The following is a 23,540-nucleotide window of genomic DNA, read 5'->3' on the forward strand; positions in this document are numbered from 1 at the left end:
ATACATTAAAAAACAACAATATAGTATAGTATAGTATACAACAATCAACTAATGTTATTAATTGATTAATTGATGTAATTTCATGCCGTGTTCTGCCTGCCTTTTGTTTGTAATTTTCAAAATATATAATCTGGTACTTATTACAGGAAAATGAATGTATAAATTGATACACTTCCCATTTATTAACTATGCTGTGCAGGTAGTGGTCGGGACTCTCACAAGGGGTCACAAGTTAAGTCTAAAGGACTGTAAGAATATTACAGGGATAGGAAAGCATTTCTTTTACACAGAATTCTGTTAATTTCTTCATTTTATCTTGTAGAGAAGAGTTACTAATTATATATCGATAATTCATTAATTTTTATTTGGGTTTAAATTGAGATTTTCAAGGTCATCCTTTTTTTTATTCCAAAATTAGTACCAAATTACAAACCTATAATAAAAGAGGTGTAGTTTGATATTAAAAACCATTAACTCTAACCAACTAAAACCATCCTGACTATAACCACCAAAAATATCCAAAGTCTGAACTAGATGAAGAGATATCCAGTATGTGATGACCCCAAAGACAAACTGAACCCCAGTATTACTGCCATTCTTTCATCTAAACACTCCTCTAGATAGTCTTATCCTGGTGACGGCTGATGACAGAAAATGGAGTTTGGCAGCTGGGGGTGAGAGTCTGGTAGTGACAGGCCTGGGTGAGCAGGATCCCCTGGGTCTCTATATCAGTCCCAACCACCCTCAGGCTCTGCCTCAGGGGCCCCTGGGCCTCTCATTGTTCCACAGGGAGGCTGTTTAATGCACTATAATGAGCCTCACAATATGCCCTGGTGGCATGGTGGTGACTTTGGTGTGGTTACGTCTTCGGTGTCCCTTCCCCCACCCTGTCCGCAGTCAGTATTACTCATATGTGGAAATACAGCTCAGATCAAGACTAAATGTGCTGCTCTCATGCTGCACCACTCCAATCAATACTCATTTACCAAAGATAGACCAATGATAAATATCAATATTACTGTCATCACAATTGTCAATAGCAATTCATTCTGTATGGATCAGATGCAGTCATGTGGTTTATTTTGTGTATCCAGGAAAAATGTGTCACTAAACATTAGAAAATCCAAACACGGAGGCTGATTGGACACAAATACCCCTAATTATAATCACTACTTACATATAAATGAGTCTTCCACAGATCCTTCTACTGCATTTAGGGACTGTACAAAAATGACTGAGGTTTGGAATGGGACTGAATCTCCTATTCCATTTCATAAAAAAGCAAGAACCTCCCCTCCAGGGTTATAGATATTTTATCTGGACCGTCCCTTTAACTAAAGAATAAAGCCGTGTTACCGTGTTCAGACAAAATGGCAGCACTACTGAATAAAAAGTCAATTAAAAGACTCGATATAATGGGAATTTACATTTAGTCATGCGTCTTGAGCTGATGCTGACATATTTGCATGAGGTGAAAAAACTTGAGTGAAAAATTTTTACGAATCCCAGGTCTTTATGAATGTGTTTCATAAAGGTGCAGAGAGGAGAGGTAAAAGGAAAGACTGGCAGGAAATAACAGAAAGAAATGAAGATTCTGAGTTTAGTTATAGAGGCTGAGCTGAACACAGACACAGTTGTTTCGTCCGTTGTCAGCTAGGTTACAGCTAACGTCTGTACAGTTGGTTTATTGGCTGTTTGGTGCAAGGAAATACATGAACGTGAACATAGCTGAACACAGTTGTACAGTGATGGAACTATTTGGTCTCTTTTTATTATTATTTATTATTTTTTTCTAACAAATCACAATAAATTACTAATTAATTCATACCATACCATCGCTGTGTATAAAAGGTTGCGTGAGACTAATAGTCAAGTAACCTGTTCTAATAAATGTTAGAAAAAAAAAATAAAAATCTGAAAAAGTGAGGATAAAAAATAATAGGAAAAAAAAAAATCAAAGATACCTCACAAAAACATTGGACCATTCTTCCCCCACCTGCCTGATAATATTCGTACAATCCCTTACAGCTGCAGCCAATGAATGCTGAGAAGCTGTGTGTTTTCTTTTGAAAGTTTTTACTTGCCTTTGCATGTTCTTCATAATCAGTCAATGATAAAAGTCATGTTGTGCTGAAATTTGCTTTTAAGGCCTATACAATATCCACTGTACTGTCTTAGAGCCACAGGGCAAACAGAGACACAAAGCCTGCTGTACAACACAAAGACAAACACTGAGACAGACATGTCTGTAGTCAACCACCATCAAAGCTTGTAAGACAACTCCTCATAGAGTGGAACCAAAATCATTGTATGTCCATTTTATTCTCCATCTCAGCACATTACATACACCACTGAAGAACAAAAACACTTGATTTCGACACCATTCATGCCATTCCAAGCCATCCCGTCTCCAATGTAAATGGAGGTCAGGGGTCACGGTCAGTGTGCCCTTTGATAGGTACCCACTTGGGATGCCAAACAGTCCAGGTCTTTGTTTACCTCTTTTCCCCTTCACATACAATCTGAGCTCAGCTGACATGTACGGACTGAGAACAAGACGTTTTTGTCCGTCACAGGCTCTTTGACATTAACCAGAGCAACAAAGGGAATTCACACAGACTGTGGAGCTGGACCATGAAACTGACATAACAGATGTAGAAATGACATGTATATAACTACAGCTAAGAGCTCAGTCTGTTATGTTGAGAGGAACATGTCCAGATGTTTGAAAAAAAAATAATCACAGCTGTATTATTTCACTGGCCAGGACACAAAGAGGCCTAATTTAAATTTACACTCAATTTGCATTAAATTACCCAGTGGATATTCTCCTGTGTGTTCAGCTGAAGAACACCCTCTAGTGTTAGCTCTGAATCAGAGGCACCATGGCATTGACTGTGGTGAGACCTGCACAACACCGCAGGACTCTGTGCGGCCTGACTCTGTACAATGTAGTAGCTGTGTAACTTGAGACAGCAAAGATAGAAGTATGGAGATGTTTCAGAACACTCAGAACAATTATGGTGTTTTACTGCCAATATACAGTCTGTTAGAAACAGCAGAAATAGCATCTGATTGTGCTACAATGCAAGAGAAAAATGGGATTTCAATGGGGATCTATCATTTAGTGTTTTTTACCAGTTGTCATTTACAAGCTCTCCAATTATTCATGTGCGAAATTTTCAATACTCTTCTCATCTGGTCTTTTTTCTAATTCTACCCTCCTGAGCCAAAGTCTCTTACAGTCTTGTTTTGTTGTATGAAATGGCGCCATCCACAGGTTTGGAGACCAAGCTGACACTGCAGTCCAGTACAGAACACCAGCTCTGTAAAAAGTGTTTGTGTGACTGAATAATAAATGAATGTGATGACAATTTGTACTGTAACAACACACATTTTTCACCTGCAGTGAAAATTCCAGTTGTGGAAGTATTCAAATATAAAATCATACATAAATCATACTTAAGTTGGAGTACGCAAATATTATAAGTAAAATGCACTGAGTAGTGTTTTGCTGTTGTCGTTGTTGTTGCTGTTGTTGTTTTCTTGTTTTTAAACTTATTTTCATTATTCGTTTATTTCATTCATTTTATCCATTCAATTTGTTACTAATTTATTATTATTCCATCTCATTTTACATTAATTTTATTTAAACTAATTTATATAATATTAGGTTGTTTAGTTTATAACAATGAATTATTTTTTATAAGGCCATCATACATGTTGTAAGAAAAATCTTAATCTGTGAAGCAACTACTAATTACAGCTGTCAAATAAATGCAGGGAAGAAAAAAATATTTCCTTCTGAAATGTAAATTTTAAAGTGAAATGAAGTCAAGTTAAGTACCTGCACTTTGTACTTAAGTACAAAAAATAAAAGTAAAACTGATTGATAACACCTTTAAAATGAGAACAACATCCCCATTTTCAAAGCAGTCACATTTATTTGTCTTTTTATACACATTTGCTAAGCAGCCTGTGGTGCTAGCAGTTGGCTTTGATAGGATTTACTATGGGATTTCCACAATGCTTACTAAAAAATAAATACAAGACAAAGTGTTCCACAGCTCAAAAATATACAAAGGTTTGAAATTAATGTAAACTTTGAAAACATTTTTTTTTTACATAAGAAACAATTCAACAACCTTTGAGACAATTCCAAAAGTTATTGTATTTACAAGTTTGTACAAAAAAATACAAAGCTGATACCTACAGTATACAGAGGCTGATCTGAAATGAAATGTATCTAGTACCATAAGTTATAATAAGCCGTATTTCTTTTTCTTTTAGTATTGGTTTGAGTCAAGTAAACGAGAAAAGAAAAACAGTTCAATGCCACTAACATGTACACGTTCTAGCCTTTGGCAGAAGCATCTACTCCACTCCTAAAGTGTGAATATTACTCAAAGGAAAGTCAAACAGCTCCATGTAAAGGTTGGTGAATATCTCCAGGTACAGCAAGAGACTACTGAAACTTCACAAACATCACTTTATCAGTGCAAAAATAAATGCTGGAATGAAGGTTCACACACACACACACACCCCACTGTGTACCCTGTTCTATGTAGTTGCATCAGTGTGGAGTATCATTATTAAGGCCAAAATGAAGTTGATATCTACAGTGTACCAATAGTGGTGAACAGTCTTCAATATGGCTACATCGACTCAGTCAACATTGCATAATGGTTGAATACCACCGCTGCAATAAACACAATTTACTTGTAAATTATTGTGAATGTGCAGGATAATAAACCAGCTTCAGAGCGCCTGGGTTACATCTGTAACCTCTCCTCTAGCTTATGACTGTTTATGTCATTGTTTAATGACATTTAATGAGTTGCTTGCCTATTTGTCTCTGCAGCCAGTGTCTCAAATAAGATTTAAAATCTGTCTCTTATAAACAAAATAAGCATTTGAATAAAATATACTTTCATTTAAAGATTTCAGTTTCAGGTTTTAAACCAAATCAAGGAGCATGTGGAGATTTTCTGTGTCAGTTATAAAAAATAAATATATTTAGATTGTTCAGACACATAGAATGTGACAGTTAGATCTTTGATGGGGAATAAAACAGATCGTCGTCCGTCGTCATCATCAAATCCAGAACCTCCTCTCTTCACCACAGACCTGGTTTCAAATTTAACCCTTCATCCTCCATCACAACTGAAAATCTCACAGAAACACTCGAACCTGCTGAGGCCCGAAGCTGCTCTGTCACTTCTTGTCTCTTGCTGAGTAAAATAAAATATTTGTATTTGATCCTCCTGAACACTTTCCACTTGCCTCTTTCAACGATTCGTAAACACACCAAGTCAGCAAACCAGAAATGACCATTGTTACGTTTTTCTTCTTAAACATATGACCTCCTCATTCGCTCACAGCTCCTGTTTCACCACCTCCAACTTTTTGATCACTTTTTCACCTCCCACGTTAACACCTGCCTCCTTCTTGTTTCCAGAGATTGTCGAGTTAGTGCTTGGCTCTGACGTTTCCTGTCTCACCTCTTTCACTCATGTTATTGCATGAGAATTTAAAAAAGTTGTAATAATACATCATCTTTGATATAATTTACTATATGCTTTTAAAAAGGACTGAGGGAAATACACAGACATCACATCAGATTTGAGCAGATGCACTGAGGCGTCACATTGTTTTCTTCTGCTGTGTCTCACACACTTTTAGTCCTGATGCTCAGGTCGTGGTATGAAAATCATTTTGGTGTAACTGGCTGGAGGAAATGTACAAATTGTCTAATTGCATAGGTATTCATAGAATACAAACAGCTAATACAAAATATTTGTCTGTTTTCAAGATAAAAAATGTCAATTTCAGGGATTAAACATTAAAATACTCTTAGGGCTGAAGGAGTGGAGTCAGCTGGGTGTCTGACTGTTGATAATATGTTTAAGCCTGTATTTGCTGTGAACTCAACTGGAATAAAGTTTTGCCTTTAATTTCTGTTCATAAATCATATTTTATTTTCACTGAAAGCAGATGCTAAATAACCTGGTTCCCTGATTCTTACTCTAACTATTCATTTCATGAAGTGATTTTTTAGAAATACTTTATGTATAAAATATTTTTGAACTTGTTTAAAATATCCACAGAAAAAAAACAACAACTAGGAAACAGCTATAAAACACCATTAGTTCATTTATATTTTTTTTTAACAGTGTGGTTTTTCCCTCGTGTTCTGTGAACCACATTAACCTCATCAATGCTCCTGCTCTTTCTACATCTCATATATATTATAACTCACTCTGGTCCGTTTGTTTTATCTGTAAACTAACAAAATCATTTCACACCTTCTGACACTTCTCTGTTTTCTACGTGGAGCCCTGTGAAGAGCGGTCGTCATGGGGACTTCCGTCTGAGTTCTCGGTCTCGCCCTCAGAAATCGCCTGCATGGGCGCTGAGTACAGTCTGCTGCGCATGCTGTAGCGGCTGCTGTTGGCGGGTGGGGGGATTCTGGAGCGGCCCTGCCTGGACGCAGCAGACGTGAGGAAGGATTTCGGGGAGAAACCCTCAGCGTTGGCTTTGGGGCTGGAGAGCTGATCTGGTCCTGAACTATGCTGCAGCTGTTGCAGGGGGGAGGAGAGCTCCTCAGGCTGTCTGGGCGACTCCGTCAGAGACTCTCCAGGAGACTTAGGAGCGATGGGGCTCTTGAGGATCTCTGTAGCTGACATGCGGTAACTGGAGTCCGAGCGGCTGCCCTTTTTGAGCAGCAGCAGTTTGAACTCCTCGTTGGAGGTGCTGGACTTCTTTGCGTTCCTGTAGATGGGCCCGGGGACTCTCTGTATGCCTGGTGGGGTCACAGGGGAGGAGGGTGACACCAGGGAGACTGGGGAGTTCATTGGGCTGCTGGTGGTGCTGCTGGGTGGTGTGCTCCCTGATGCGGCGATGACGCGGCTCCTCACACCCAGCTCAGCGGAGTCCTTCCTGCCCAACACTTTCCTTTTGGACCTGAGGAAGAAGGGATGACTTCAGGATCTCTGTGAACCTACACAACACACACAAAGAGACAAGTTCCAACACACTCACCTGTGAATCATCGCAAACAGATCCTCTGTGGTGCGAGTCTTGGTGGGTGACAGAAACACACTTTCGTCCTCCGGCCTGGACTCATCACTCAGCGGGGACACTGTGCTGTCACTGGGTGTAGAGTCTGTTAATGCAAATCAGTCGACATCTGAATAAACTGCATACAAACACAACGTTTTCAGCATGTCAACCCTTATAACAAGGAAACCTGTATGAGTGTATACATTTCTGATTGTTTAAATCTGTCCAACTGACAGTAAATAACACTTAAATATTTCATTTAAAATAATATGCAAGGGAAAAAAACAGAGAAGCTGAAATCATATACTTCACATTTCAACTGAATAAATTACTTTAACAAGTGGCCTAATCTCAACGTTTTCTACCCTCAAATTTCTAAAACTGATCAAACAAATTTATTGTTTTCAAAAATAAAATTGTTACAACCCTTCATATCATATATCATATATCCATGAGTGATCATTTTAGAGGCCTAAAGATGAACAACAATCCAGGAAATGAAAAAAGTAGATCAGAGCAACAGCTGTTTGAAAATATACATTTTGTGTTTCAGAAATATAGATTTGTTCTTTTTTCCTCTCTGTCAATCTTGTTGCCTCTCAGATTCATCTCACCACCCCTGAGGGGGAAGTCAAGTTTCCTAAACCTGCCCTCCAGGTGTCTCCAGTCTGCTGTGTTGTGGTCAAGTTGTAAATCAGCCTCTACTGAAGATAAATTACACGTCATAAAACATTTAATCTGCATCAGAGTGAAAATACCTTTGGTGAAGTCGCCCTCGGTCTCTGCTGTGGACTCGTCCTTCCCCTCCTGAGAGGCACTGTCGGCTGAAACACCTGACGACTCATGTTCCTCCTCTTTGCAGCCTTCATTACTGAATGGACTCACTTGCAGCACCTCTGATTGGGCGTCAGTAGCAGGCACTTTATCAAGACTGTGGGATCTCTGCGGTGAACTGTGCAGAACAGAGGGAGCGGACCACGTCTGCTCCTCACAGGGCTCAGGTCTTTGCTGCTGTAGAGGCTCAGACTGCCAGCAGACAGGTGTTTGTATCGTCCCTCCTTCCTGGGCAGTGGTGGTCTCCGAGGTGTCTTCTGATGTCTCTGACTGCAGTCTGTGAGCTGTCTCACTCTCTCTGTGCTGCTCGTCCCTCATCTCACTCTGACAAGCTGCTTCTCCATGAAGAAGATCTTCTTCATTTGAGGTAAACACTGACTCACACATCTGCTTCGACGATGTGTGATGATGATGATGATGATGATGATGTGAGTTGTGTAAAAGTGGACTCTTAAGCTCTAATGATTTACTACTTTTCAGTTTGGCAGCTGCTTTGTCCACATGACCTCCTTCAGTGTCTTTGCTGATGGATCGGAGCTGTACTGAGTGCAGCACTGTGGGTGTGATGGACAGGGTGTGGACATGAAACACCTCTGAGTTAGTGGGTGCTGCAGCTTTGGGTGTCACTACAGCTTTCTGTTTGTTTTGGTGAAGTGTCTGAATCTGGGTCCTGAAACCTGCTGCCTTGTTGATGCTATGAAGGGCACTTAAGTCGAGGTGGGAGGGGGGGATTACCGGCAGCTCCAGGTCTCTCTGCGAGGACGCTCCATCCTTGCAGGACAGCGACTGCAGAGACAGTGATGACAGAGACGACTTTCTCTCTGGGACTTTGGGCTTCCTCTTGCCACTGGAGGGTGACAGCGGCCCGGGAAAGAAGGCGGAGGGGAAAGAGGAGGTGGGGGTTTCTGACTGACTGGAGTAGCCGCTGGATGGGCTGGCCAGGCCTGCCAGCTTCTCTGGTGAGGTTAGTTTAAACTCACCCTCCACTGATGGAAGTGAGGGCGTGGTGGCTCTGGAGCCAGATTGGGACGTCTGGGACTCTGAGCTTTCCTGTGACTTGATGCATTCGATGACAGTTGTACCTGTGGCCGTGCTGGAGTTTGACAAAGATCGGTACGGATCACTGGATTTTAAATCGTTCAGCAGCCACAGATCTGCATAGTCTGACTGTACAACCCCATCGTCCTTAAATGAATGAGCATCTGTGGAGCTAAAAACACCTAAGTCAGGCAGATCGGCCGAGCCCTCCACCCCCCACACCACAAGAGGCTCTCTGCCGAGTGAAGAGTTTTCTATATGACCTGGAGAGCCAGACAAAACCAGCTGTAGCCTCCTCTGATTGGAGGACAGCGGAAGCTGCTGGCCACATGTAATCTTTGGTTCTTTCCTGTCAGGGATGTTCCCGTCACTGCATATTTTCCTTAAGGAGGAGCTCCTCTTAGGCGGAGACGGCTTCACCTTTGGTTTCCTTAAAGAGAGGCAGCGTCTCCCCAGAGTCATGTGACCACTGAGGTCAGACAGGCCACAGTCGGAGCCAGAGGCTGCATAGTTATATGTGAAGCTTTTGCTGCCTTTCAGACCGCAGTCAAAGTGCATGGAGGTGTAGTAGCCTTCAGTGTCTACAGAGTAGTGTGAGACGGTGTCCGCCTTCTCTGACAGCGGCTTGTCAGAGTAGCTGCTCTCACAGGTGGCCATGCTGGTGAAGCTCGGGCAGCCCAGGCTGCTCTCCGCCTCTCTGCTCGGCTCGGGGCTGAAGTCCTGTGAGTGTGGAGGCTCGGGGTGGGGGTAACTCCACTCCTGCTCAATGGGAGTGCTGCCCCCCACTTCCTCTAATATGTCCATAGCTGTGGAGGAGAAGGAGCCCGCCCGCTGGGGCCTGAGGCCCTGGTAGTGGTCCAGCATGAAGCCGGTCTGGTCATCGTTGTTGTGAGTGGTGGCGTTCAGGGAGAGCTCAGAATCACAGTGGGAGGAGCCGGTCAGCGGCGGAGAGGCTGCGGGGGGGATGGTCTCTGAGGTCTGTGAGGGGCAGGTGGAGCTGCTCCCGCTCCAGTTACCACTAGAAGACTGGTGGTCGTCCTTGTGGTCCATCTGGCCTCCCAGCACCCCCGCAGCTGAGACAGAGTGGACCGGGCTACTGAAGGTGTCTGAGCTGGATGAGATCTCACAGCTGCCAAGGTCGGCCTTCCTGGGCAACTGGGATCTGGTCCTCTCCATCCAGCTGCGCTCTGGACTCTCAGAGAGCTGCTTATACTTAAGGCCCAGCTGGTGCTCAGACATGGCCTGGTCGTCTGTGCTCTCCTCTTCGTCCTTCAGAATCAATTCCCCGGGTCCAGGCAGGAAATCCTCAGTGTCGAACGGGGAAAGCTCCTCCTCATCATCGCTGTCATTGTGCCCGTTGTCCATCATCCGGCTCCCGTCCCGGGGCAGGCTCCTGGAGCGCAGGCGTGCACCCACAGAGGCAGTGAACATGGTGTCAGCGCTGTCCGGCAGGGAGGAGATGTTGCCTGCAGAGTGAGAAAGGGAGACAGAGACTCCCTGGACTCTCTGGGCCCTGATCCTCCTCCGAGATGGAGCTCCTGAGATCAGAAAGTCCTCTGTCTGGCAGCCTGAGTCTCTGGTGCTGAGATGGCTGGCCAGCTCCTCATTGGAGGGTGTGATGTCTGGACTGGCATGAATGATCACTGTCCGCTCTCTGGAGCCTGGAGAGTCATCAGAGTCTGGGAGATGACAGGAAAAAAGGATGAAATGAAACTCTAGATACAACTATAGATTAAAACTGATGAGCACACTATTGATTTTTATACATGAAAATCCTTATTCTGAAAAGGTTTAAGAGGTTGATCATCACACTGATCATGTTGCATGACATCTCCATTGTCTCTCTCCTTTCATCTCTCTGATGTCAACTGTCTAATAAAACCCCCAAAATACCTTAAAAAGCAAAACTGAAAATAATCACTAGTTGATGTCTGTCATGTTTATGTTGATTATATTATGGTTTTTCTTCTACAATATACTGATATGCGATTTTTTAAAAATGTTTTCAGCTATTTCTAGTAGCACCATTTGTCTTTACAATGAAAGAAAGCCATAACATGTGATTTAGACCCTTTAACCTTTTTGTTAAAGTGAATCCATGTGAATAACATGAACATAAACAGTAATGTACAGATTCAGTAACATACCTAGATCTTGCTGCACCTGTCTGGGAACACCGGCGACCGTCCTCCGTCTCCTCAGCTTCCTCCTCCTCTGAAGCACCGACTGCGAGTGGACGAGCGAGCAGCGCACACTGGCATCTCTGTCAAAGCCAACCCCTGCAATGGAGACAGGACATCTGAGGAATCTTTGTTTAGTGGCAACTGCAGCGATTCCTTCTTTAACTCTCACGCTGTCTTGCACAAGAAAAAGAAATCTGCTACACTCGTTCTACAGGAATAGCAGCAAGGAGTGGAGGAGGACAGCTACCTGATGGAGCTGAAAGCCACAGTAAGTCAAACTGACTGGAGTCACACTGTGAAGTTATTTACCTCTAAGATATCAGGATGTGTAAAGAAATAAAACATTGTATTTGATCCTCACCCAAAACACGAAAAAGAATAAAGTCAAAATGTTCCTGGGTTTACTAACCAAAGGACAGATCCTGCTGTGAAGGTCTCTGCGTCTGTTTTTGTGTTTCCTTGTTTTCCTGCCTCTCCTTCACCGTACATTATCACTATCATGTGACTCCAGGTCAGGCTTTTCAGCACCATAGCAATTGCTGGACTTTGCTTACAATGTGCATTTTTTATCCTCAACTGTCTGTGACTCAGCCAGTGCTGGCGTATATAACTGTCCCTTTGAGTCAATGGGAGCACGAGTAAATAACATGGGGCAGGCCTTTTCAACAGTTTGGACACAACTAATTGGCATTCAGGTCACAGCAGCTCGCCACTTTACAATCACAGGCACTAAGCATCAAAGCATGAGAAAGAAAGTTAATGGACCCAAAGCATGACTTACACATTGAAATTGAGTCTCTGTAGTAAAAGTATAATTAACTAATCAATTTCAAAATTTCTTGAAAATATTTTATTTCTTTTTAATGCAGGGAAAATAAATACTACATAACATTTGTTAATGCTAATGAGGCATGCTAACATGGTGTTAACAGTGGACGACTGCGTGCAGGAGTCTGTTAACTTCTGTTAGCTTCCCCCACAACACTGACATATACTGTGTATGAAACAACAGTAAATATTAAAGAAATACCACAGAGGCTTTGTTAAATATGACCAGCCAGGAGACGGTTAGCCCATCTTAGCGGAAAGACTGCAAATGGGGGAAATAGTTAGCCTAGCTCTGTCAAATGTTCAAAAATACACCGACAAGAACCTCTAACACTCACTAATAAACATGTTACAACTTCTTTGGTTAGAGTCGGTGGTTGGCACAGGGTTGTGCGATATGACTGAAATCAGTGTGACAATTTTAAAGGAATAGTTCGACACGTTGGGAAATGTGCTCATTTGAATTCTTGCCAATAGTTAAACAGGAAGATTGACACCTCACTCACGTGTGTTCGTCTAACTGTTTAAGACCAGGAGGTTTCCAGGAGATGATTGGCTTACCTCAGCTTAGCATTAAGACTGGAAGCAGGTGAAAGCAGCTAGCATGGCTCTGTCTAAGGTAAGAGCATCCAACTCCAAAGCTCACTAATTAAAACATTACATCTAATTTGTTTACACAAACACAGTTAGTGCTGTAACTACATGTACTTATTATCTTGAAAACCACAGCTTCATTTCACTATGTTTAAAAAGGTGGTAGTAGCAGTACTTTGGACAAAACACAAGGCTAGCAGTTTCCAATCTTTATGCTAAGCTAACTATTTTCTAGCTGTGGATTCGTATTTAACAGACATGGGAGTGGTATGAACTCTAAGCAAGGAACCAAAAATTTTAACTTATTCCTTTAAAAGAAGCTAAAACAGAGTTTGCACTGCTGAGTGAGCGCTAACACCGCAGCAACACATTCAGACATAAAGAATTAAGTGCTTTAAATTTACCAGTCACATTAATGGGGATGACACATGAGGTGATGACTTGGGAATTGGTTTTCATTCTTTCCTCTGGGGTGGGCAGCGGCAGGGCTTTAGACCAGTTAGTCTGCTTGTCCAGGGTGGAGGGGATGTTAGGGATGGGACACTTAGACCGGTGACCTAGAGCCACCCCGTCAGTGTCGGGGTCAGAGGGCGCAGCCTGCAACAGATGGATATTTGCATGGTTAGGGTGTTACGGTGAGGTGGCATTACATGAGAAACGGTACAGCAGAGTTAAAAAAAAAAACAAACTGATAAAACTCAGCCTCAGAGAGGGAAATGTGCAGAGAACAGTGATTAAAATCTGGTGCACTGGTGATGCCAATGAGTGTTTATCTGGGAAAGAGCTGAGGGCTAGATGTAGAGATTAGTTTCTTATTAATCTGCAGCAAAGACTGAGGTAAATCAATAAGCATGCCCTTCCAGCAGCTGAGTTTCATGTTGGAGTGCAGAGAAAACATGAAGTAATGGAAATAAAAACCATGCTTTGGAGCAAGAGAGAGAGAGAGAGAGGGGAAAGCACAAGAATCATTCAAAGAATCTGCTCAGTAGCTTCATGCAAAATTGTACAAAGGAGAAATATGGAATTGAAAACATGTTCAAATCAGAGAATATTGTTATACATGGAAAACCAATCTAACAGCACTGACAACCTGAATGTGTCAAAAACCAGTAACATGTTAAATACAAATTCAGCTCCTTCGCTCAACAACTAATGCGCAGGACCGAAATGTGACAAACTGTAAACATTTGTTTCCAGTCACAACGTGCTACTTTGGAAACTCTTAGCTCATGCTCCGACGATCTGTGGCACCTATGTGAGACTCCTGCATAATAACAAGGCTCCGGAAACATGTGAGAGGAAATACTTCACAGCAGCATTCCTCCGAGCCTCAGTATCAATCACTGCACAGTCCTCCCCTCAGACCGCTCCACAGCTCCACATCCTTTTTCCATGGGCCTCCTCAGACTCTCAAACTTAAACACAGCAGATCCCCTCTAACTTAAACCTCCATGCTAAATGAATTAAGTCCATTAAATTCTTACCTTGAGATTCCTACAGAGATCCACATGTGAAACTGGGAATGATTCTCAGGCTCAACTGGTTTCCACCTCCACAACCCGACAACCTCCCACCCCCATTTAAAGCCAGCTCTCCAGCCTTTGTGCTCTCTGTTCCCAGCAGACCAATGAGACCCTGACAAAACCCCGGCCACAAAAGAAACCCGTTTCCTTGGAAACTTCTCCCAACTAGTAGAAAAAAGAGAATCAAAGGGAGACCATTTATAGCTGATTTGTTTTCAGAACAGAAAGGCGTTTTTAGAAAGAAAGAGACAGAGAAGAAGAGTGGACACATACGGGATGAGAGGGGAATAAAGAAGTGGCAGTGTTTGGTGTTTGCCCCTGTCCATGGGCTCATTTCTCTCTCACAGCGGACATCAAACGCCATATATTTGGTGATCAGAGACAGAGAAAACATGAGGCTGTTAGCTCTTTAGGCGATGGGTGCACCGGGGAAACCGCAGCACAGAGGAATCATGGGTAATCACAGGCGCAAGCTTGGAGAAGTCGACCCTATCATTAGAGAAACCCAGGCTGCTGGGAGGCTGAGACTGTGGCCCTCACACACACATTCCTCACATACTGCAGGTTTAAAGTCCGGCCCCTCACATGAACCCCAACAGCAACTGTCTGAGGACGTGAGTGTGTGACGCGTTGCCACTGATCAAACTTTTTAAAGTGGTTTCATGACTAACTATTACCACATTTTACCAACAGGGTGGAGCAGGACGCTTCCACTGCCAGGGGAGAGCTGCATTCAGTGTGCATGCATTTGTTATGTAAATTAGAAGGAGTCAAACAAACAAGAACAGGTGAGGAGTTGTGAAATACAGTGTTAGAAGGAGCACAGGAGCCGGAAGGATGGAGGGAGGGAGGGATGACCAGTACCTTTCTGCTCCAGGGGGAGAAGCGGCAACATTCGGTGGGGGAGGAGGAGCGGGTGGATTCAAACTGAATTACAGGACAAAAACAAAAAAAAAAACAGGAAAACAAAAACACATGACAGAGATGAACATGGAGGTATTCCACATGAACAAATACAGACACAGTGACAAAACAGACACACACACAGGTGAACTCAGTGAGGAGGAGCGTGTGGACTGTGACATTATTTTGAGGCAGGGCAGGTTGGGAAAAAAAAACTTCCTTAGCGACTGATGCTACATTTAAATACAAACTCAGGACTGTCATGTGACACTGAAACATCCATGCTCTGCTCAGACAACATGAAACACACAAACACAGTCCACTCTCCTCTTTACCTGTGTTTGTGCCAACTGTGTTGTTGCAGCTCTAAAATCTCTCTCTGGCTGCTTGTGAGGAAGAAATGAATTTACCTTCAAAAGTACATCAAACATCTGTGCATAATAAAGTATCTAATTCATCAAATGAAATAAAATCAAGTTAAAAAGCAGGAAATGACCACTTGAAAAACAGAAATGCACTCATAGCATTTAAAAGAATATTTTTCACATGAGTTCCCAGTTACATGCTTGATAAGCAAAGTAAAAACAGAGTCAAAGGAGAAACTGTGTAAAATGTTGTCATTTATAATTTATTTGAATAATTTCATTTATTTTGACCGTTGATGTTCTGCTTTATTAACTCGTACAAGATCAAGTGTAGGATCCGGTGTTCGTCATCTCACCGTTGTCAGATTGGTGCCGCTGTTTCCTTGATCCTGTATGATGTGAGGGGAGGGGTATATGGGCATGGGGGGCACGGCTGAGATCGAGATGGTTACCCTCCGCTCCCGGCTGCCTGACTGTCTCCTCTGGCGATCTGCAACAAGGAACCAAAGACAGGCTGAGTGTGACCTCCTCATACATTCACAGACGGACATAAAAACTGTTTGGAAGAGAGGAAGATGAAACGGTCCCAGGTTTATCTTCAAACAAGGTCCCCAAACAATTATAGTGACCAATAACTTTAACTATAGCTTTCAGACAGACTTGAAGAAATACGACTCTGTCCTTTAACCTCAGATCAGACAAATAAAGAGAGTTGGGGCAGAAACAAAGGGGTTGGACCCAATACTTCACAAAGCCATCAGTGTAATAGGTCTATGATGAATACTGTATTTATTAAGCTTTTAATGTCCAGTCATTAAGTCAGAGAGACAGTCAATTAAGTTGATTGAGTGGGGAGTTAATGGATTGAGTGTTTGTGTTCTGCCTGAGGGAGTTGACTGAATGATGATGAACATTTTCATACAACACAATCAACAACAACCACACAAACTGTTACCTGAGTCATTACCGGGTATGACTGCAGTGGTATCAGCCGGCATAGCTGTTAATATTACTGTTTCCACCCCCACTAAAGCGCATATGCCATCTAATACCTCCTGCCACCCTCCTCAACCTCCTACAACCAGGATGCAGTTGTAAACTTTGTCCATTAGAGGGCAGAGTGACACCAGACTGACAGTGTCTACAACAAGAGGGAGGCAGGAATCCCAGGAGTGACTTCTTAAATGATGGAGGACACAACGTCAACAGAGAAATGTTTTCAAATGATTCAAATAAAATATAAAGTAAAATAAGAAATTAAAAGTGGAGAGTTGTATTCATTTGGAATGACAGAGAGCGAAACTCTGCTGTGTTTCTTTGAGGGCCTCACCTTGGTGCAGGGCCCACAGGCTGAGGTTGGCTTGCCTGTGGAGCTCTTCTACACATGCTGGCCGCGTGGAGGGGTGGAAGATGTTCCTCTGCTGGTGCCAGGGGGCCTGGTAATGTGTCGTCAGCTTACTCTCCACATCCAGGTTGGACACCGCTGCCAGAGAGAGACCGGGCAGGTCAGACAACAAGTACAGTATAGTGACGTGCGACAGAACAGCAGTGACAACAGTGTAACGGCTCAATGCTGGGTGCAAGCATACTGCAGTTACCCAGTTTCTGTTGTGAGGAAACATGACAGACTCAGCTCACATCAACACTTCAAGAGCCATGTCTTATAAAGCAGGGATCTGAACTGGTGAGGTTGTGCTCGAGGAAAGACTGACCAATAAGATCTTTAACTGGGACCGTGTTATCCTTGGATGCAAGGGGTCGCTGATCTGAATTTCATTTTTCGGAATAACTTACAGTGTAACATAAATACAGTTAGACAAAAGTTATTAAAGGTTTATGAAGAAGAATAGAAACGAGAAGTTTGTAATAAAGCCAAAGCTTAGAAATGACATCCAAATGAAAGATAACAACTCAGAACACAGAACACAGAACCATATATAAAATGACATTTGCAGAGAATGCAAAGGTCTGGTACTTTATCACTGGCAGGTATACAGCTATTCCTGAGGAGCGATGTTTATGTTTTATGTGAAGTTGTTGAGGATGAACATTTTGTATTCCATTGCCCTCTGTATACTGATTTAAAGAAATATTTATTTGACAAGATTCAATATAAGAATCCTGATCTGTTCTGGTTGTCTGAAGCTGATATTTTGAGTTGGCCTTTTAATGTGGAGACTTTTATTTTGGTGAGATTTAAAGGAGACAGAGGACACTATGTCCAATAAAACGGAATGATTTGATTTGCACTTTGTGTAAATTTGTGGAAGTGTATACGATGATTTTTCATGTGGCCTTCAAGGTTATGGCTTAGCGTCTTGTAAGACCATATAGGCTGGGCACCAGAAACCAACCAATCAATCAATCAATCAATCAATCAATCAATCAATCAATCAATCAATCAATCAATCAATCAATCAATCAATCAAATATCAAGAGCTCTTCAATATTTGTCTTGATAACTGAGGTCACTGGTTCTACTGTAAATACTATGTAAGATTTGTAATGGGAAAGTGACTAGCTGTCGTCACATGGTGCAGCCTGCTGAGCTCCACTGGTACTGGTAAGACAATCTCTAAATTTCCACTCTGGCATTTCTGTGGTATTACACCAGTTAACATCATTAAGGTGAATGGAAAGGCCCTGTTTCCACTGAGGCCACAGCATGGAGCCATGAGAGCAGGAGGATATAAAACACTGTTAGAGTTGAACCCTGAGAGAGAAAAGCAGTGTTATCAGATCCAGTGTTAGCAGGACAATAGCCCGTTCGCTAATGCAACGCTATTACCTGCAGCTAACCAGTAGGTATTAATGCAACCTGATACTGTGACTTTCATCCTCTAAACAGTGACCAGAACCTGGACTCATGTCACCGCTCCCCCTCACACACACACTCACACTCAGGTTACAGAGAGGGGGACGCTCAGCTCTCACATTTCACCTGACACACACACAGGCGGGAAAGGTTTGAGTTTAGAGGGAGCTGTTCAGTGTTTGTGCTGCTGCTTGTGACGGCTTGAAATGACAATATATCTCTCTAACAGTGTAACGTAAAGTCAGATGATACACTGCATAAAAAAAGATTCAGTGTAGCGTCGTTATTATCGTTAACGACAACTAATGAAATAACGAAAACTATATACGAAAAAACACTTTTTTGTTGACTGATATAAAAATAAAAACTTTATAAAAAAAGGATAACTAACTGAAACTGTGTTGTGTGATTACAAAACTAACTAAAATAAAGTAAAATTATAGAAAAAATGTCTTGATGAGTTAATTTGGAGTTGATTCATGTAAATGAAATGGTTTGATGTTTTGTTGAGTTTTTATTACACAATACTTTTTCTGACCTTTTTAAATCCTGCTCCAACAAATCCCCCATATTACAAAACAAAACTAAAACTAACACTGAAACTAATAAAAACTAAACTAGTGCTTAGAATTTTCAAAAGAATAAAAGCTTACAGAGCAAACCTGCTTTAAAAACTAATTAAAATTAAACTGAAATTGAAAGCAGAAAGTCAAAATGTAATAAAAATAAAAACTAATGAAAAATCCCAAACTATTATAATATATAACCTCTCGTCGTACACATCTGCAGGAGAACCTGATGACTGTCCTGATGATTAACACTACTGAGCCTTTGCTTTAGCAGATAAACACGTCTGTCAGCCTTCCTCTACCTGGCGGACATTTCTGGGCTTGTCCTTGACCCGGCAGCTTGACTGAACTACGTTCTGTCTGACCCTGGGTGTCGGCTCAGAGGCAGCTCTGGCTGAGCACGCTCCAAGTTTACTCTGCAATCCAGCCAGGAGCTAATTTTAGTCTCTTTCACTCAGAACAGACACAGTTCAGCTCCTGATCACAGCTGCTAAAGGTCAGGATGACTGAGTGCAGCATCACACTGAAGCTGCTGCTGAGGATTTTTCTAGCAGCTCTACGTCTCTTTGACAGGTCCTCTTCAAGAAACATGTTGCCATGCATGCAGATCCCAGGAGAGGCAGTAAGATTATCTGTTACTCAGAGTCAACTTGACGTTTTCCATAAAACACCACAGAGTGATCTACAGGCTGTGACCTCGGTGACCTGAAAACGAGCTCTGTGCAGCGTCTGCTCCTCAGCTGTAGAGGCTGAAGGAGTAGATGAACATTTCTAGTTAGTGAGTTTCAGAGGAGCTGGTACATGCACTTGGAGCTTCACACAGTTTAATCCAGCTACATGATCAGCACACATGAGAGTGGGATCAAGACTATTATCTATCAGCAAGCTAATTTAAAGAACTTTGGAAAAATAAATAATAAAAATAAATAAATAAACGTTTAATAATCCCATTTTGATTTAAAGCTCCATATTTTACTCTTCTCTCTTCTCTTCTCTCTGGAGCTCTAGTAACAACAGGTCAGTGAGCCAATCAGAAGCGAGGAGGCTCTGAGCCTCTCTTCTGATTGGCTGACTGTTTTCTGAGTGATCCAATAAAGATATAACAGATTTCAGGTAAACACTCAGAGAAACCAAATCCTGCAAAGTTGGATGGTGGGTCCAGGTGGGCGGGGCTTTGGGCGTGGCTGAGAGCAGTGACTGCTTTTTGTTGTGACATCACAAAGTTCCAGAAGTCCTGACGGCTGGTTTTAAGGTTCAGTTTCTGAATACAGTCTGTGTGCATTTCTCTGTGGACTGAAGGTTTGATACTTTCACAGTATTAATATAGAAGCTAGACCTGATCTATAATCAACTACACATGCACATCTACCTTTATACAATATGGAGCTTTAAACTTTTCTAATGCTCCCATAGGAGTTCAGCAGTGTTGAGACTCACATCAGTGAGCTCTCATGTCTTGTATGGAACCATCTACATCTGGTCATTTCATTTACTGGGGTGTTTCCTTTGATTTGTCATCCATCTGTGTGTATGTGTGTGTGTGTGTGTGTGTGTGTGAGTACAGAATATATGTGTGTGTGGTAATACACAACTCCACACGAACTCCACAATATTTCAAAACTGAAACAGCTTGACTAATAATGATGCATTTCTACTGTGTGAAATCTAAGAGAGTAAGTGGTGATGTGTTGAGAGATGTGACCCTCTGACACTGTTGGTCAGCCACTCCCCTCTCTGACTCCCTGCTGAGATGTGAACTGTTGGCCCTGCTGTGACACTCACCATCTCCAACACACCAAAAACCATCTGACGACAACAACAACAACAACAACAACAGCAGGGACACAGCCTGTGCTCTCTATCCCTGCCTGTGTTTTCCCCGGGCTAAAAAACACATCAGTACTGACATCTTTTAGTGAAGTAAGTCTGTGCTTGTCCAACAAAGCATTAGTGCATGAGGGGCCTTTAAACATGTCTTCATGGAGACATATGGGGGAAGCCTTTAATGGGAGAGCAGCGGTCATCTGTTTTCCTAGATGAGGCCAAAGAAAACATATCAGCCCTCAGTCATCTCATTGACCTCTCGGCAGCTTTCTCTTTCTGTCACTGAGTGATCTTCAACATGGCCACACTGAGCCAAATGAGCCAAATGAGCCAAATGAGCCAAATGAGTCAAATGAGTCAAATGAGCCACACGGCCCCGGGTGAGAAGAGAAACAAGACTGACTTTTTCTTTAGTTTTAACATTAAAGTCTCTTTTCTCCTTCTTCCTTTCTTATTGTTACCATGAATCATCCTGTGAACTTCCCTGTTGAGGTGTAATCCCTATGTTGAGGTGTAATCTACTATCTGCGCCCTGACACAGCCTATCATTCTCTCCTCCTCTTCATCTGCAGCAGGATCATCCCCCAATAACCTCACCACTATCAGCCCTGCCAGCAGCCCTGCAGGCCTGGAGAAGGGGGGGGGGGGAATGAAAGCTTCCATCCTCAGACTGCCTCTGCCTTGTAATTTACTCGGTGTTGGCCCAGACAGGAGCCAAGTCAAACCCCCTTACCCCTCATACCCACACTCTCACACACCTACAATTTGCCAGCAGCCTGGGAAAACACAGCCCCAGATGTCAGTCATTAGGTCACACTCAGAAAAGAAAAACTCCCTCTGGATTTAATGCAACAGGCAGACAGGTGAGCTTATGTCGTGCAGAGTCAGCTATGTGTAGTTCATGTGTGTAAAGTGGGAACTTTTGCACAAAAAAAATCATTCTTTTCAGGTAGAGACAAATATCTGGAGCTTTGGCTCTCAAAAGGTTTCCTACTGAACGTCAGAGCATGCAGGGCTTCTCCACAGTCGGGTTTTGTTCAGGGTAAACTAACCAAGCAAAACATTCAGCCCACAGCCTCCAACATCAGCTGACGAGAAGCGCTTTCATCTCTGCATCTCTTACATCTTGTGACAACAGTCAAACAAAGTGCAGGCGTGTTTGTCAAACCACTGAAGAAGAAAGTTGTGCATGCAGAGCAGAAAGAAACGCAGCTCAATTAAAGCTCTGGTAAATTATACAGTACCTTGGGATGTGAACGTGAGACAGCATCCAAGAGCCATGACAGAGCCGTGTGGTTTTAACTCAGTCAGACGTTAAATCAGTCCCTGTCACCTCAACTGCCTCCATGTCTTTACAGCAACGTCCCTCAGCTCCACTCTGACCTACAGCTCCACTGCAACATCTGCTCATACCCCCGCCCCCCGGGTCCCCCTCCCCACTCAGCACTGGGTACAGATGGTCCAGCCAGGCCCTGACTTGGGCTAAACTAATCTGTTTATGGTCTGCTACAGGAGAGTCTGAGTGTTAATCCAAACCGCTGAAACAACACTGACCGCTTAACCCACAATGGAGGATCATGGAGGGTGTAGAGGAATGCTAAAGGATGCGCAGGACAGATGATATCTGTTTCCTTTAGTCGTATATTACTCCAATCAAGTGTCAATGTGTCATTGTGATCCAGTCTTTGGATCAAACGTTCAAATACTCTGAACAAAACAAATCCAGGATTGTGCTGCATGAAATAAAATGAGGTAGCAAACAAAATAGTCCACGTCAGTCAAATCATTCAGAGTTAAGACTGAAGACAAAAATCTACAGCTTGATTTTCACATGAAGAGCTGAATGCATTTCAGTATACACACTGCAGTGCAGCAGTAAACAACACAATGAATGCTACTCACCTGACTCAAGCAAGGAACAACACGAAAACAGATGCTGAGCAACTTTCTGAGAGAGTTATCCTCCTCTGTCCTGGTGTCAGCAGTCGAACACTGAGAACTGAAATCTGCTCACTGGCCCTGAAACAGTGATGCTGCTCCACTCAGTGTGGGCTGCTGGAGAAAGTCCCTGCGAGGTCTGATTAGTAAAACACAAAGAGTAGAGTCCCAGCGCCAGTAGGCACGTAATAATAATACCCGTCTCCCCGCTAATCCGCTCTGAGCCCTCGTCCTTCAGCTGATCACTGCTGCTGCTGCTGCTGCTGCTGCTGCTGCTGCTGCGCCGCTGCAGCAGGTGGAGCACAAGACTCTTTATATTCAGAGAGGAGACAAAGCTGAGGCCTGAAGTCCTGCTGAGATGTTCTACTGACAGAGAGAAAACTGAGGACAGTCTGTGTGACAGTGTTGAAATGATAATGACGGCATTGATGAGCTGGAACCAGAGACGCTGTTTCATTTGTTTTGCACAGAACAAACCATCAAAACTTTTGTATTTCCAGCAGATGAGATTACACACAGGCTTAGACCCTGTAGTCTGTTTAAATGACCAGTGAGAACAAAAAAAAGTTCCTAAAGGTTTTGGAGCATCGACTTGGAAGCTGGGCTGCAGCTAACCATTATTTTCATTACATCTTAAAGGGGCGATCCACAGATTTGACACATAATGCTTAGTTTATCCGACACGAGGAGTCCTACCCTTCTGTGAAAACAGTTGTACAATTTCTCCTGAGGCTCTGAAGGGAACTTTGTAAAGTCTGGAAAATGCTATCAAGATGCATTATGGGAAGCATACAATCCAGGGTTCGTGGGGTGTGGCCAATACTTGGGGCGAAAGTCAGGACATCTTGACCTCTTCAGCTTTTTACTGTATTTTTTAAAGTTTTTCTTAAGTTCCCCAGCTTTATGGAAATACAAAACTAAATTGTTGCCCTTAATATATTGATTTTTTTTTTCACATTGATCAGTTTGTAAAACATCAGAAAAGAAATAACTTATATTCAATTTCCAAAAATATGAAAAATTCCAAAAATTAGAAAAACATTTTACAAACAAGAGCCAACAAA

The 23,540-nt window shown here is 42.6% G+C and overlaps 1 protein-coding gene across 2 annotated transcripts in view; it reads right to left on the minus strand.

Annotated features, from left to right (window-relative positions):
- Positions 1 to 3,920: 3,920 nt before the first annotated feature.
- Positions 3,921 to 23,540, minus strand: part of nhsa (Nance-Horan syndrome a (congenital cataracts and dental anomalies)) — a 56,075-nt gene continuing 36,455 nt past the window's right edge. The window contains exons 2-9 of one of the 2 annotated variants that reach the window (XM_023428735.2): positions 16,661 to 16,813; positions 15,687 to 15,820; positions 14,927 to 14,989; positions 12,944 to 13,136; positions 11,082 to 11,213; positions 7,821 to 10,613; positions 7,042 to 7,165; positions 3,921 to 6,963 (exon numbers count right to left, since the gene is read on the minus strand). In XM_023428735.2, the coding sequence (XP_023284503.1) occupies positions 6,327 to 6,963; positions 7,042 to 7,165; positions 7,821 to 10,613; positions 11,082 to 11,213; positions 12,944 to 13,136; positions 14,927 to 14,989; positions 15,687 to 15,820; positions 16,661 to 16,813 (4,229 nt within the window). In that variant the 3' untranslated portion in view covers positions 3,921 to 6,326. The other variant, XM_087180008.1, reaches the window with a different exon arrangement.

The sequence above is a fragment of the Seriola lalandi genome, unplaced genomic scaffold, assembly GCF_002814215.2.
Source record: "Seriola lalandi dorsalis isolate HSWRI2012SDOR001 ecotype SW California unplaced genomic scaffold, Sedor1 jcf7180002054885, whole genome shotgun sequence".
Taxonomy (NCBI): Eukaryota; Metazoa; Chordata; class Actinopteri; order Carangiformes; family Carangidae; genus Seriola; species Seriola lalandi.